The 15520-nt window shown below is 42.8% G+C and overlaps 1 protein-coding gene across 6 annotated transcripts in view; it reads left to right on the forward strand.

Annotated features, from left to right (window-relative positions):
* LOC118400171 (calcium-dependent secretion activator 1) overlaps positions 1-15520 on the forward strand; it is a 194112-nt gene that overhangs the window by 131186 nt on the left and 47406 nt on the right. For 3 of the 6 annotated variants that reach the window (XM_052473369.1, XM_052473367.1, XM_052473371.1), the window contains exons 14-17: positions 2760-2861; positions 3229-3292; positions 3607-3730; positions 9353-9421. In XM_052473369.1, coding sequence (XP_052329329.1) covers positions 2760-2861; positions 3229-3292; positions 3607-3730; positions 9353-9421 — 359 coding nt within the window. Of the gene's footprint in view, positions 1-2759; positions 2862-3228; positions 3293-3606; positions 3731-9352; positions 9422-11148; positions 11197-15520 lie in introns of all 6 variants that reach the window. The other 3 variants (XM_052473370.1, XM_052473372.1, XM_052473368.1) reach the window with 2 other exon arrangements.

Here is a 15520-nt window from a genome sequence, read left to right on the forward strand (position 1 = left end):
AGCTTTCTCGAATATTATTTTTCCAATCACTTGTTTCAGTCATTTGTGCTTTTAAGTTTCTCATGTCCAGTTGGGATTTGTGTTTATTCTTTCTTTGTTGTCTGTCCTCAATTCATTGATTTTCATAGTCTGTTATGATTTTGGTTTGCTTTATTAATGTTCTTCTTTCTTTTTTTTCCCGATGCTTGATCTCTTAACATCACCCCTGCCTCTTTCTCATTTAACCTGTAGTCAGAGACTGTCTGAGTTGCTAAACTGGCCTGTAACCGAGGCAGAGCTTCAGAGTTACCTTTACCCCCCCACCCCAGAGCCCCCCACACCCTCTAAGAGGGAACTCAAAATCAAGGAGTTTAGGAAAAAAAAGGACTCCAAGTCCCAGGCTGTCTCTTGGCCCAGAAGGTAAGTCTGTGGTGCTTCCTCCCTGATAGATCCTCTGTGACTCTCTCCCTCCCACCCGACCTCAGTCACTTGACTTTTTGATTATAACGAGTGAATACTGGAGTTGAAATATTGAAATACTTATTGGGTATTTACATGTATTTTTTTTGTATAATAAAATGTGTGTTTCTGTGTACCATATGTGCTTATGTACGTGTACATAGGGTGTTTGTGTACATGTGCTCACACTTCTGTATGGAGACCGAATCTGTCGTAATCATGGCTGGATCTCTAGTCAATATAAACAAGCGAGTGTCACTACAGTGTGAGGGGCAAAGGTCACGGCGGCTGTCTGCCCCAGTCTGACAATCCTCCTACCCCATCTACCTCTCCCCTCCGCATCTTTTTAGCTTTGCTTTTCCTTGGGGTACTTTATAGTCGTTCAGTTTTGGCATTCTTTCGGTTTTAATTTATGTTTGTTGTGTAGTAAATAGTTCCGCTTTTTTGTTCAATTTCTTTCCTGTGAAGCACTTGCATTCTATGTCTGAAATGTGCTGTATAAATAAAGCTTGATTTGACTTGATTTGATTTCCACCCCTCTACCCCCATCCTATGACAGACAGTGATGAAGCTGAGGTGGGCTGTCTGTTTGAGTCCTGTTATGATCAGGCTGGACAGGAAGACGGGAGTCGCTCCAAGACTGGAGGATAGGAGTGGGGGGTGGAGAGAGAAAAAGGAAAATGGGAGAAAAAGAGAGAGGCGGAGAGGACATAAAGAGAGAGGGTCAGGAATAGAGGGAGAGAGAGAGAAATATGGAGACAGAAAATAAAGGGAGGGAGGGAGCTGTAGTGTACTGTAGTGGGAGCTCTCCAGACGGCCGGTGTGCCTGGAGGTCAGGAATGACAGGATGACAGGTTGTCATGGGTGACGGGCGAGTCTCTCCTGCCACTGTCCGAGCTCAGGCCACAGCTACAGCCAGCCTGCCTCCAGTCCCCATGACCATGACAGCCCCGCGCAGCCCATGAGAGAAACCCATCTTTGGCCAAAACCCCCCTCACTCCCCTCATCCACCCACAATGTAATAGCCTGATGGCCACAGGGCATGAACTGATTATTATAGAGAGTACAGTAACCTGACAGTAAATTGAGAATAAATTGTCTGTTTAAAGGTTGGAGTGGATTTCATTCCACCTCCAGTAAGTTTAGGTAATGATTTGGAAATGTGGTGTTTGAATGTTAAATACAGGTTAAATATGGTATTTGTCTTTTAAAATGTGATGTACTAGTCAATTTGTGAATTGGCTGTAATTTAACTCCAGTCACGTACTGTAGCTTCTTGAACTAGAGGAAGCACAGACCTCTGATATGGCGTGCTTCCGGTGTTCTGTTATTAGTTTCCCTGATACAAACGACTTCCCATTTCCATCTAGCCATTATAATACAGGACAGGGGCGTGAGGTTATGAAAACATTATTGAAGCTGTGGAGGAGCAGAAAATGAGGCTAGGCATAATTAGTGTGAAATGATCAAATAGTTGATTTCTTTTTGACGGACCGTCAGATGTAGAGATTATACACACACCACATCTTATTAAGGGCTTTTTATCGACATGCCTCAGATGAACACAAAAACACAAACACTGACAATCATAGCCTGAAACATACACACACACACACGCGCACACACACACACACACAGAGGGAAGAGAGTGTGGTTGAGGGGCCTGGCTCCTTATAGTTAGTGACGTGGCTGAGGACGGGGGAAATTGAGCAGAGTGCATGTGACAGAGGAGGCGCTGGTCGCCGTGACAGCGGCTTGAGGAGCAGGAGACGTGACATGCTCCGCGTCACCGGGCCCAGGATGTAATCTCAGTGAAGGACACTGAGAAAGGAAGGGAGGGGAGGGGTGAGGGATACTCCTGTCAGACAAGATGGGGGCCACAGCTGGGGGGGGGGGGCAGTTATAACCCCCCCGTCTGTAACCATCCTCAGATATCAGTGGCCCCACTGTTCCAGACAGATGGCTGGCTCTTACCTGTGGAATACACCACAGAAACTCTTCGTACTGTGGGCTCTGCTGTGGACATATAGCTAGCCACTACACATGTACCATGTTAGCTGAAATTCGCAGTTATAACTTCAGTGACCATGTTGACCCTTGTGTGACCCCTGTGATCATTGTGTCAGTGGTGGCCATACTGTCTACTGAATTGGGATATTACAATGACACTAATATAATATGTCCTAAGGGATATTCCAGTTAACACATACTGTATATTCATTGTACTTTATGTGGACCATGTGGGAATGAAACCCACAACCATGGTGTTTCCTGCCCCATGCTCCAACCATATAAACTCTATGGTACTGTATATCCCTCAGGCCTGACGGGATAGGGACGGTGACTGTGGAGGAGAAGGAACGCTTTGAGGATATCAAAGAGAGGCTGCGTGTTCTGCTGGAGAACCAGATCACACACTTCAGGTGTGTGCTGTAATACTATATCTAAATCTATAACTGACCCTGGCACAGACATGGCTATGGGACTTATCAGACCACAGATTATAGATTGTGACAGATGTCAATCATGTATCGATCACTGTGCTCTGCAAAATTGTACTTACATTCTGATCTCAAGGACTAGCTGCCCACTGGGCACAAACTGGTTGAATCAACGTTATTGCTATTCAATTGCGTTAAACCAACGCGCAATAGACCTTGAATAGACGTCTGTGCCCAGTGGGTAGTCATTTATAAATTGTAAAAATCCTTGAGGATAAAGAATGGTCTTATGATGAAGGAAAACCTTCATAATAAACCCTACAGAAATTTAACTGGATTTCTTTCACAGGTACTGTTTTCCATTTGGTCGACCGGAGGGGGCCCTGAAAGCCACTTTGTCCCTGCTTGAGAGGGTAGGTTATTATGCATCCTCTTCTAACCTTACCCTATGTTCGATTAACAATGGACACACACCTTCCTAAACTAAATATACACAATATTATAAATGTTCCATCCACATTTGAATTGACCAGGTGTTATGGATAGATGTGTATTTGGTTTCTATATGTTGTATATCATATAGGCTACCTGAGTGTGAAAAACAGATGTTTGTCTCCTGTTCTCTACAAGTGAAGGGTCAACATGCACACTCCCATGCTTTTCTTTTTTGTGGTAACGCCCCAAAAAGGATAGTATTTTTTCTCCAATGTCTCCTGCTCCGTTCCAGGTGCTGATGAAGGATATTGTGACTCCTGTGCCCCAGGAGGAGGTGAAGACAGTCATCCGTAAATGTCTGGAGCAGGCAGCCTTAATCAACTACCAGCGCCTCTCAGAATACGCCAAAGTAGAAGGTAGATGACCACCTCAAATAAACACTGACAGATGCGCACACAAACGCACACACACACACACACACACACACACACACACACACACACACACACACACACACACACACACACACACACACACACACACACACACACACACACACACACACACACACACACACACACACAGTTAAATTACACAATGCAGCATCACACAACGTACTAGCTATACCCATAGAGTATTATTTCACACACAGTACTTTACTGTACTGTACAATGTTCTGTCATTATTTATGTCTCCCCTCTAGCAATGTTACCACAATAGTATTGTTATCTACAGGGATTATCACACGTTATTGTTACACAGTGATATACATACTACAGACACCATGCCCTCTGGTGCTTTACCACATTGCCCCCTGCAGGTCAATGGGTGCTAACAAACTACAGTTGTGGGGTTAGCTAATGAAACTAACACTGTAAAAGTGTGACAAAAATGTGATCAGTGTTATTTCCTGATAGTTGCTGGTTGAAAATACAATCTACACAGGACCTTCTAATCAGCAGGTTTTGCGTGGTGGAGTTTCGGCCAGGCAGTAAATTAATTCATATCCTGTACCAATAACAGAGTTCCAAACCTCTCTGCCAATAACAGCTAGTTTTCAGTTTCCCCCTCCCTACTCAGACCAATCCCAGACAGTGATAGCAAAATTAAGAAGAAAACAATGAATGGAAATAAGTTCACTCAAAGCAAAGATTTTGTCTTCATATGGTATTAATATAACTGTTCTGTCCCCAGCTGCAGTGAAAATACCTCGGCTTCCGGTCCTGTGGCTGCTGTTACTTTTAGATGTGCTAATAAAGTTGAAACTCTCTTTTCATTTACAGGTGTCCTTTATATTGATGTAGATCCCTAAATACATGTGCATGTTAGAGATGTGTACAGTAAGTAAAAATGCATTCAACTCCCTGTGAATCTTCCATCTTTATTCTGACTCCTGTGTGCCTCAGCTTCTCTCTGGCCCAGTCAACCCACTGTCCCTCTCCTTTCTCACAACGCCACGGCTTCAAGGTGGAGTGATGCTCTGAAGCAACAATTGTGCTTGTTTTCTCTCCTACCCCTTTCCTATCCTCTCCTTTGTTTTGAAATAATCATCATCTTCTGTTCACCGCCTCCTACCCCTCTCTGCTTTCCTTCTCCTTGTTTATTGGCTTTGCTGCTTCTCTCCAAGCTCCTTGTAGTATGAACACAAGTCAGGAAGGCTAAAGCACAAGGCATGCTGGGACTACCCAGTATATGTCTGTCGCATGTCCCAAGTTTCCTTTACTAGGCATCCAGAACTGGCAACATGTTCCACGGACACGTTTACAAAACAAATCTGTGTGTAAGTATGTGTAGCTTGGACTACACTCAACTATACTGTTTTTACAGCAATCAAATCCTCCATTCTCAAATTAAGCTCTTCTCTATTCCAGTCAGTGACTATTAGGGCTGTGGCGGTCATGACATTTTGTCAGCCGGTGATTGTTAAGCAAACAACTGCCGGTCTCATGATAATGGACCGTTAATTAGCATAAACACATTTATCATCTCCTGGCTCCACACATACAAGCCACTGATGCAGACATTTGGAACATCTGCATTTTAACAAGTCTAATAAATCCATGTAATATAGCCTACACATCACAATAAATCCATTTAATATAGCCTACACATCACAATAAATCCATTTAATATAGCCTACACATCACAATAAATCCATTTAATATAGCCTACACATCACAATAAATCCATGTAATATAGCCTACACATCACAATAAATCCATTTAATATAGCCTACACATCACAATAAATCCATGTAATATAGCCTACACATCACAATAAATCCATGTAATATAGCCTACACATCACAATAAATCAATTTAATATAGCCTACACATCACAATAAATCCATTTAATATAGCCTACACATCACAATAAATCCATTTAATATAGCCTACACATCACAATAAATCAATTTAATATAGCCTACACATCACAATAAATCCATGTAATATAGCCTACACATCACAATAAATCCATGTAATATAGCCTACACATCACAATAAATCAATTTAATATAGCCTACACATCACAATAAATCCATGTAATATAGCCTACACATCACAATAAATCCATTTAATATAGCCTACACATCACAATAAATCCATGTAATATAGCCTACACATCACAATAAATCCATGTAATATAGCCTACACATCACAATAAATCAATTTAATATAGCCTATACATCACAATAAATCAATTTAATATAGCCTACACATCACAATAAATCAATTTAATATAGCCTACACATCACAATAAATCCATTTAATATAGCCTACACATCACAATAAATCCATGTAATATAGCCTACACATCACAATAAATCCATGTAATATAGCCTACACATCACAATAAATCAATTTAATATAGCCTACACATCACAATAAATCAATTTAATATAGCCTACACATCACAATAAATCAATTTAATATAGCCTACACATCACAATAAATCCATTTAATATAGCCTACACATCACAATAAATCCATGTAATATAGCCTACATATCACAATAAATCCATGTAATATAGCCTACACATCACAATAAATCCATGTAATATAGCCTACACATCACGATAAATCCATGTAATATAGCCTACACATCACAATAAATCAATTTAATATAGCCTACACATCACAATAAATCAATTTAATATAGCCTACACATCACAATAAATCCATGTAATATAGCCTACACATCACAATAAATCCATTTAATATAGCCTACACATCACAATAAATCCATGTAATATAGCCTACACATCACAATAAATCCATGTAATATATCCTACACCATCGCAATAAATCTATAATTTATTTTAGGCAGGTCTAAAGAAACATGAGATGATGAAAATGTAGTCTATTTCAGAAGAACAAAATGGCATTCTCTGAGTTGTCCTTGTGTTACATGTAGGTCCTGATCTGGCTATACCATCTGGCTGTGGGCTATATAGTCCATTTAGCAGACAGGATTTACTTTGAATTTCATGGCATTATTTTATAGTATGAAGAATACAATTGAACAAAGCTAAATAAAATAGAAAGGATCATTTATCCAAATTATTTCTGAGGTAGTTGTCACGGTCGTCATAACGAGGAGACCAGGGTGCAGCGTGATAAGAATACATTATTCTTTAATAAACTAAGAACACTAAACAAAACGACCGTGCCGCTAATAACAACAAGTGCTGACATGCAACTACACATAGACAATAACCCACAAAACCAAAATGGAAAATGGCAACCTAAATAGGATCCCCAATCATAGACAACGATAAACGGCTGCCTCTGATTGTGAACCAATTCAGGCCATCATAGACCTACATTTATCTTGACATACCAAAACCCCATAGATATACAAAGACCCTAGACAAGACAAACACACATACCACCCTCGTCACACCCTGACCTAACCATAATAATAAAGAAAACTAAGATAACTAAGGTCAGGGCGTGACAGTAGTCCACACATGCAGCTAGCTATTCTGTGTTGAGTGGTTAATAAAGAAATAGGTCCTCCTATATGACTCATTTATAATTATTTCTGCAACTTTAGTTGTGATACAAACGTTGGACTATATGTTTTGATTTTTAAAACATTCAAAGGCTGCATGATGCAACTCCAATGTTGATTTGAAAAAAGTCGCTCTGCTTTGTTTCTTAAGCAGGCTGGACTCACTTCATCATTCTCTGGTTCACAATTTGACAAGCACCTGATAATAATCTCACCACGCCACACATTTCCTGACAGCATCCTCCTTGTTTGGCTGTAATGACACCAAAATCCATGCCTATAATAATTTACATTTCCTTTTCCCGTCTGCCAATCGCCGTGCTCCGAAGCACCTCTCATTCACATGGCTCTCTCAGATATCTAAATTCTTATTAGCCAATGCCTGTCATGTGATCGGGTCCTTCTCACAGGCATCTCAGCTTCGAAGTAGGCTACAAGGGAAGACAGACACATCTAGGACTGAAATGAGTGTGTCCTTCTTATCGAATTCCAAAGTGTACATTGAAGATGTTAGATTTACTTTTCGTCAGCTAACAAGATGAGTAGGCCTAACGGACAGCAAAAGCACTAGCCTAAGTCATTCTACTATCCCCTGTAGTACAAAAGTCAACCTATTCTATTGGTTTCTTGTCCTTCTGTGCGAGAAATAAATATTCCAAATATACTCTGGGACAGTTGTGGGACGCGATAGATCCCAAATTAATACAACAACTTTTTAAAGCAATGAGGCTGATACAACAGATACAACATTTAGCTTAAGATGTAGATATACTATTAGGCTATTTCATCACATGATAAGCGCAGCAAAGTGCACACGGCAGTAGGCTATATGCGCGAATGTTAAAAAATGCTATCAATTAGCGGGAAAAGACCATTATCAAAAGTGACCACAAAGGCAATTATGCTTGTAATGCTTTATTATAGAGGTGTATTTTTATGGTGAAAATTATATTCCCCAAACTAGAAACTCACTCGCTGCTTATGTATGCCAGTTAGGCTCTACACTGGCTGTAAACTGATTAATGTGCTTAATTTTAAGAATTTATTTGGCCACTTTAGTTGTGATATAAACCTTATCAACATATAGGCCTGTGGGCTAGGCTCCATGAGGTGTGTGACTATGATATGAAAAAGTTGAAAATAAAAGGCATGCGCTGTTTCTTACCTTATTGCACACGAGGGGCATCATTCACAAGTGATAATATATAATTCACAAGTCTAATATTGTCTCCCATCAGACTATTTTTTATATAATCTTGTCTTTAATCTTGTCTTTACATATACTATTAGAAAAGTTGAGAATTAAATATAGTAGGCTATAGAAAGCTGATGGGATCCTCCTCTTTTTAGAAGGCCATCAAAAATGTTGCGCAACATGAGCTCATGGGCTCTCATAAATTTTTTTATTTGATTTTCATATGTCAGATGTCAGAGTGATTACAGGGACAATAGAGTGCTGAGTACCAGGCATTTAGCAAGTTTGGTAGGCTACTAATGACCATCAGCGGTCATGACAAAACGACATGACTGCGGTCATGACTTCTGACTGCCATTGTGCCGGTAATATGGTCACCATAACAGACCTAGTGACTATTAAAAAAAAGTTGAGGGTGACGAAGATACCGAAGGAGATGCCCCTCAGTATCTTGGAGTGGAAAAACTGCAGAAAAATCCTTAATTCTGCTCCTCATAAACATTTGCTTGTTCATTGCCTTGACTGGGAAGATCTCCAACTTGATAGAAAAGTCTGGTTAAATAAAAGTGTGTACAAAGGCGACCCCCAGCCCCCACTCCTTTTGTCCACACACCCACTCTCCTCCACATTCGACACTTCTGTCAAATCGATGCTTCTCTTTCTGTCTCCACGGGCCCATCACAAGCCTCCTCAACCACCAAAGTCCACCCCCACCACATCCACAGAGGACGCTGTGGGGACCCCGAATCCACCACAACAGCTACCCTCTGAACTCTGACCTCTCCTTCTTTGACCCCAGCCTTTTGCATGCCCCGATCCTCTCTTGTAGGGAAAAAGAGAGAAATGTATGAGCATCCTGTCTTCTGCTTGGCGTCTCAAGTGATGGATTTAACCATTCGTGAGTACCTTCCTCATCCTGCCACACCCTCCTCCACCCCTTACTTCTCCTCCCCTCTCCTCTACCATGTCTTTCAGTTGTCAACATCTCCTCCACCCCTTACTTCTCCTCCCCTCTCCTCTACCATGTCTTTCAGTTTCCAACATCTCCTCTTCTGCACGTCACCCACCCCTCCACTACTGCCGCCCCTGAACCAATCTCTCTCTCTCCCTCTCTCTCTCTCTCTCTCTCTCTCTCTCTCTCTCTCTCTCTCTCTCTCTCTCTCTCTCTCTCTCTCTCTTTCTCTCTTTCTCTCTCTCTCTTTCTCTCTCTTTCTCTTTCTCTCTCTTTCTCTCTCTCTCTCTCTCTCTCTCTCTCTCTCTCTCTCTCTCTCTCTCTCTCTCTCTCTCTCTCTCTCTCTCTCTCTCTCTCTCTCTCTTTCTCTCTCTCTCTCTCTCTCTCTCTCTCTCTCTCTCTCTCTCTCTCTCACTCTTTCTCTCTCTCTTGCTTCTCTCAAGTCCTTTGGCTTTTTGATCTGTTGCTTCTGTCTGTGAAAGCTACCTGTGAGGGATCCAGACCCAGGGTCTCTGTCTGTCTGCCTGCCTATCTGTCTGTTAGTTCCTAGCAGGGCAGGAACAAGGCTCCATCTATCTGTGAAGACCATGAGATATCTTATCTACTGTATCTGGCAGCTCCTCTTTCTGTTCCCATGCCTGTCTGCGACTTGAATGCATTTTTACTTTGCTTCTGTGTAAACCCCCTCAGTCCTGTTGAACGCCATACAGCCACAGTACCATAGAGAACATTATCATGACTTTCCCTTTGTATCAGTTCACACTTGGCACCAAAGGGGTAAGACAACAGGAACAGGAAGTGGCAACGTAAGGAGGACAGGATGTAATATGTCTACACATCTCTACACGTTTTCCAATAGAAACATTTATATATTGTCATGTCTTTTCTTTATTATTAGTTTTTTACTGTGTGTCCGGAAGGGTGTGTTTTCTTTATTATTACAGCTTTTTACTGTATGTCCTGAAGGGTGTGTTTTCTATATTATTACAGCTGTTTACTGTATGTCCTGAAGGGTGTGTTTTCTTTATTATTACAGCTTTTTACTGTATGTCCTGAAGGGTGTGTTTTCTATATTATTACAGCTGTTTACTGTATGTCCTGAAGGGTGTGTTTTCTTTATTATTACAGCGTTTCCTGTATGTCCTGGAGGGTGTGTTTTCTATATTATTACAGTTCTTTACTGTGTGTCCTCAAGGGTATGTTTTCTATATTATTACAGTTTTTTTACTGTGTGTCCTGAAGGGTGTGTTTTCTATATTATTACAGTTTTTTTACTGTGTGTCCTGAAGGGTGTGTTTTCTATATTATTACAGCTTTTTACTGTATGTCCTGAAGGGTGTGTTTTCTTTATTATTACAGCGTTTTCCTGTATGTCCTGAAGGGTGTGTTTTATTTTTGGAGGTTTGGGTTTTGTTTGGATGTGTATGTTGGATGTGTATGTTTTACTGTATGAAGCTATGTGTGTGTCTATGTCTGAGTACTGGTTAACATCAGAGGGTGAAAGATGTTGCTCAGCCACCTGTTTTCCAGACTTCCACTCTATCCTGCTCTTATGCTTTCAGTACTGACTATCCTCTCTTCTTTCTCTGTCTCTCTCTCTCTCTCCCTCCCACCGTCCTTTGTCTCTCCCTCTCTTTCATTCTCTGCTCCCCCTTGCTCCTACTCTCACTTAGCGGAGAAAACTCAGAAAGATAAGAAAGATCATCAGGATCAGGATCCAGGTGACATCATATATATGAGCATATCCTAACCCGGCTCGAGCCATAGCAACATAACATCTCACAGCCTTCCTGAGGCACGGCCTGGGAATGTTACAGGAACGTTGTGACAGCGTTATGTCTCCACACCCCTGCCCTGTAGTTTCCCCTGTACCTGCACTGCATTCCAGTGATGGATATGCAGCCCTCCCCAGTGGGTGATTGTGGTAACCTTAACTGTCAAGTCCTCTCTCTAACCCTCCTGTTAAGACCGCTCATCTGTGGTGGCTCCCCCAATGAACATCCTCTGAATTGTTTTAAAATTCTTCCTATTTCCTATAATGTGGCCTTACTGCGCTAGATTACTTCCAGGAAGAAAAAGAAGTGAGGAAGTGCAGAAGAGGGAAAATGGAGGGAGCAATTTTAAGACCATTCAGACCATTGCCATTGAGTATCACACTTGTGTGATTGAAACCTGCAGAGTTAGCACTGCTTTATTGCAAGTACATGTAAGTTAAAGCAGTTATTACATGCTTTGGAATGTATGCTGTTGTACAATTAAAGTATTACTTCCTCTGCAGAAAGTGCATGAACTATAAATATCTCCAATGTACTAAAATGCAATAGTTTTGAATACAAACCTGTCATGGTTTGGTATTGATGGTTGCAAAATTTGACCATAAGTGATGAGATGGTTTGGATATTCTGACTGCTATTGTCCATAGATGACCATGTTTTTATATCAATGGAAATGTTGATACATTGGAAATAAATAAGTGAACTAAGATGAGATCATAGATGATAATAGCACATACTGTCGTCATCATAGGTATTAATGTCACTTCAGACTGTTTCAGGGTTGCGATCCTGCTGCACTCTTAGAAAAAAAGGTGCTATCTAGAACCTAAAAGCGTTCTTCGGCTGATCCCATAGGAGAACCCTTTGAAGATCCCTTTTTGGTTCCTGGTAGAACCTTTTTGGGTTCCATGTCAAATCCTTTCCACAGAGGGTTCTACCTGGAACCAAAAAGTGTTCTAACTGGAACCAAAAACTGTTCTCCTATGGAGACTGCGGAATAACCCTTTTAGAACCCTTTTTTTCTAAGAGTGTGGTGTCACTCTGGGTGACACATTGTTTCAATTCCACTGAATAGACAGAGCTCACACCTGCTTTCCCAGGTCTAAAACAGCAGACATCCCTTATACTGTAGAATGTGGCAATACTGAGTTTCTGTTATAGAAGATCTAGATTGGTGCCCTTGTCCCTCACCTCACCCGTATCACTCCAGCCCCCCTGCCCCTTCATTGACGAAGGGAAGAAGTTGCCTTTTTGTTTGAGGGCATTCTTTTAATCCCTCCATCCAGACGGGTGACTAGGCTGTCATTTCAAAACTCAGTCAAAGAGGCAATCCTCTGTCCACAGTTCAGTCCACGGACACCACTGGGCTTAAAGTGCTATGCCAGTGTGAGTGCGTCAAAGAACTGTACCTCTGTACACTGCCAATTAAACCCCTGCTACTACAGAATACCGACTAGCACAATGACAGATGTGTATGCCGGACAAAGAGCAGAAGCAGTGAGGAGAGGACTTCTGCCAGTGTAAAAGTCCACATTGTCACATTAATCTCTCCATTTTACTGGGACTGTAAACAGACTGATAAATGGAAAATAAGTCAAGTAAGTCGGTGTTGTTCTGAGAAGTCTGTCTGACTGATTCGTTAAGAAATGGGTAAGTCAGCTATATTGAAAGATCTTTGACCCCGCCTGAGATGCCCTGAAGCCTGAACGAGGAACCAAATATGTATGGTACTGTATAGGCTACTACCCAGTCCCCCAGTTACCTCTGCTGACTCTCTCTCACACATATACAGTGGGGAGAACAAGTATTTGATACACTGCCGATTTTGCAGGTTTTCCTACTTACAAAGCATGTAGAGGTCAGTAATTTTTATCATAGGTACACTTCAACTGTGAGAGACGGAATCTAAAACAAAAATCCAGAAAATCACATTGTATGATTTTAAAGTAATTCATTTGCATGTTATTGCATGACATAAGTATTTGATACATCAGAAACCTTTGTTTGCAATTACAGAGATCATACGTTTCCTGTAGTTCTTGACCAGGTTTGCACACACTGCAGCAGGGATTTTGGCCCACTCCTCCATACAGACCTTCTCCAGATCCTTCAGGTTTTGGGGCTGTCGCTGGGCAATACGGACTTTCAGCTCCCTCCAAAGATGTTCTATTGGGTTCAGGTCTGGAGACTGGCTAGGCCACTCCAGAACCTTGAGATGCTTCTTACGGAGCCACTCCTTAGTTGCCCTGGCTGTGCGTTTCGTGTCATTGTCATGCTGGAAGACCCAGCCACGACCCATCTTCAATGCTCTTACTGAGGGAAGGAGGTTGTTGGCCAAGATCTCGCGATACATGGCCCCATCCATCCTCCCCTCAATATGGTGCAGTCGTCCTGTCCCCTTTGCAGAAAAGCATCCCCAAAGAATGATGTTTCCACCTCCATGCTTCAAGGTTGGGATGGTGTTCTTGGGGTTGTACTCATCCTTCTTCTTCCTCCAAACACGAGTGGAGTTTAGACCAAAAGGCTCTATTTTTGTCTCATCAAACCACATGACCTTCTCCCATTCCTCCTCTGGATCATCCAGATGGTCATTGGCAAACTTCAAACGGGCCTGGACATGTGCTGGCTTGAGCAGGGGGATCTTGCGAGCGCTGCAGGATTTTAATCCATGACGGCGTAGTGTGTTACTAATGGTTTTCTTTGAGACTGTGGACCCAGCTCTCTTCAAGTCATTGACCTGCCGTGTAGTTCTGGGCTGATCCCTCACCTTCCTCATGATCATTGATGCCCCACAAGGTGAGATCTTGCATGGAGCCCCAGATCGAGGGTGATTGACCGTCATCTTGAACTTCTTCCATTTTCTAATAATTACGCCGACAGTTGTTGCCTTCTCACCAAGCTGCTTGCCTATTGTCCTGTAGCCCATCCCAGCCTTGTGCAGGTCTACAATTTATCCCTGATGTCCTTACACAGCTCTCTGGTCTTGGCCATTGTGGAGAGGTTGGAGTCTCTTTGATTGAGTGTGTGGACAGGTGTCTTTTATACAGGTAACGAGTTCAAACAGGTGCAGTTAATACAGGTAATGAGTGGAGAACAGGAGGGCTGTCACGTTCTGACCTTTATTTTCTGTGTTTTGTGTTTAGTTAGTATGGTCAGGGCGTGAGTTGGGTGGGCAGTCTATGTTTGTTTGTCTAGGTTTTGGGAATTTCTATGTTTCGGCCTAGTATGGTTCTCAATCAGAGGCAGGTGTCATTAGTTGTCTCTGATTGAGAATCATACTTAGGTAGCCTGGGTTTCACTGTGTGTTTGTGGGTGATTGTTTCCTGTCTCTGTGTATGCACCAGATAGGACTGTAATTTGAGTTTTCACGTTTTCTTGTTTTTTTAGTTTGTTCATGTGTACCTTAAAGCATTAAAAAGTACCATGGAAAATTACCACGCCGCGTATTGGTCCTCTGATCCGTTTCGCCTCTCTTCTTCGGAAGAAGAGGAGGAAACTCGTTACAGAATCACCCACCACAATCGGACCAAGCGGCGTGGTAAAGGACAGCGACGACAGCAGCAGCAGCATCAACAACAGAGGCCACCATCACAGGACTCCTGGACATGGGAGCAGATATTGAACGGAGAGGGACCCTGGGCACGGGCTGGGGAAAATCGCAGCCCCAAAGCAGAGCTGGAGGCAGCGAAAGCTGATCGGCGGCAATATGAGGAGCCAGCACGGCAGTGCGACAGGTACGAGAGGCAGCCCCAAATTTTTTTTTGGGGGGGGCACACGAGGTGTGGTACTAAGCCAGGTAGCAGACCTGAGCTCACTCCTCGTGCTTATTATGAGCAGCGCATTACTGGTCAGGCACCGTGTTATGCGGTTGAGCGCACGGTGTCGCCAGTGCGTGTCCATAGCCCGGTGCGCTATAGGGCAGCCCCCGAGAGTGCCATGCGAGTGTGGGCATTGAGCCAGGGCGTATGGTGCCTGCTCAGCGGGTCTGGTCGCCGGTACGCAGTCTTGGTCCAGGTTATCCTGCGCCGGCTCTGCGTGCTGTGTCTCCGGGGCGCTGGGAGGGTGCAGTGCGTCCTCTGCCTGCGCTCCGCTCGTACCGGGCAACTGTGGGAGTGGAGCCTAGGGGAGAGGTGCGTGTAGTAAGCACTAGATCTCCCGTGCTTACCCACAGCCCGGTTCAACCTGTGCCTGCACTCTTGAGGGTCCGGGCTCGAGTAGTTGTCCAGCCTGGGGAAGTGGTGCCAAGGTTGCGCACCAGAGCTCCAGTGCT

This window comes from Oncorhynchus keta, chromosome 21 (genome assembly GCF_023373465.1).
Source record: "Oncorhynchus keta strain PuntledgeMale-10-30-2019 chromosome 21, Oket_V2, whole genome shotgun sequence".
In the NCBI taxonomy this organism is placed as follows: domain Eukaryota; kingdom Metazoa; phylum Chordata; class Actinopteri; order Salmoniformes; family Salmonidae; genus Oncorhynchus; species Oncorhynchus keta.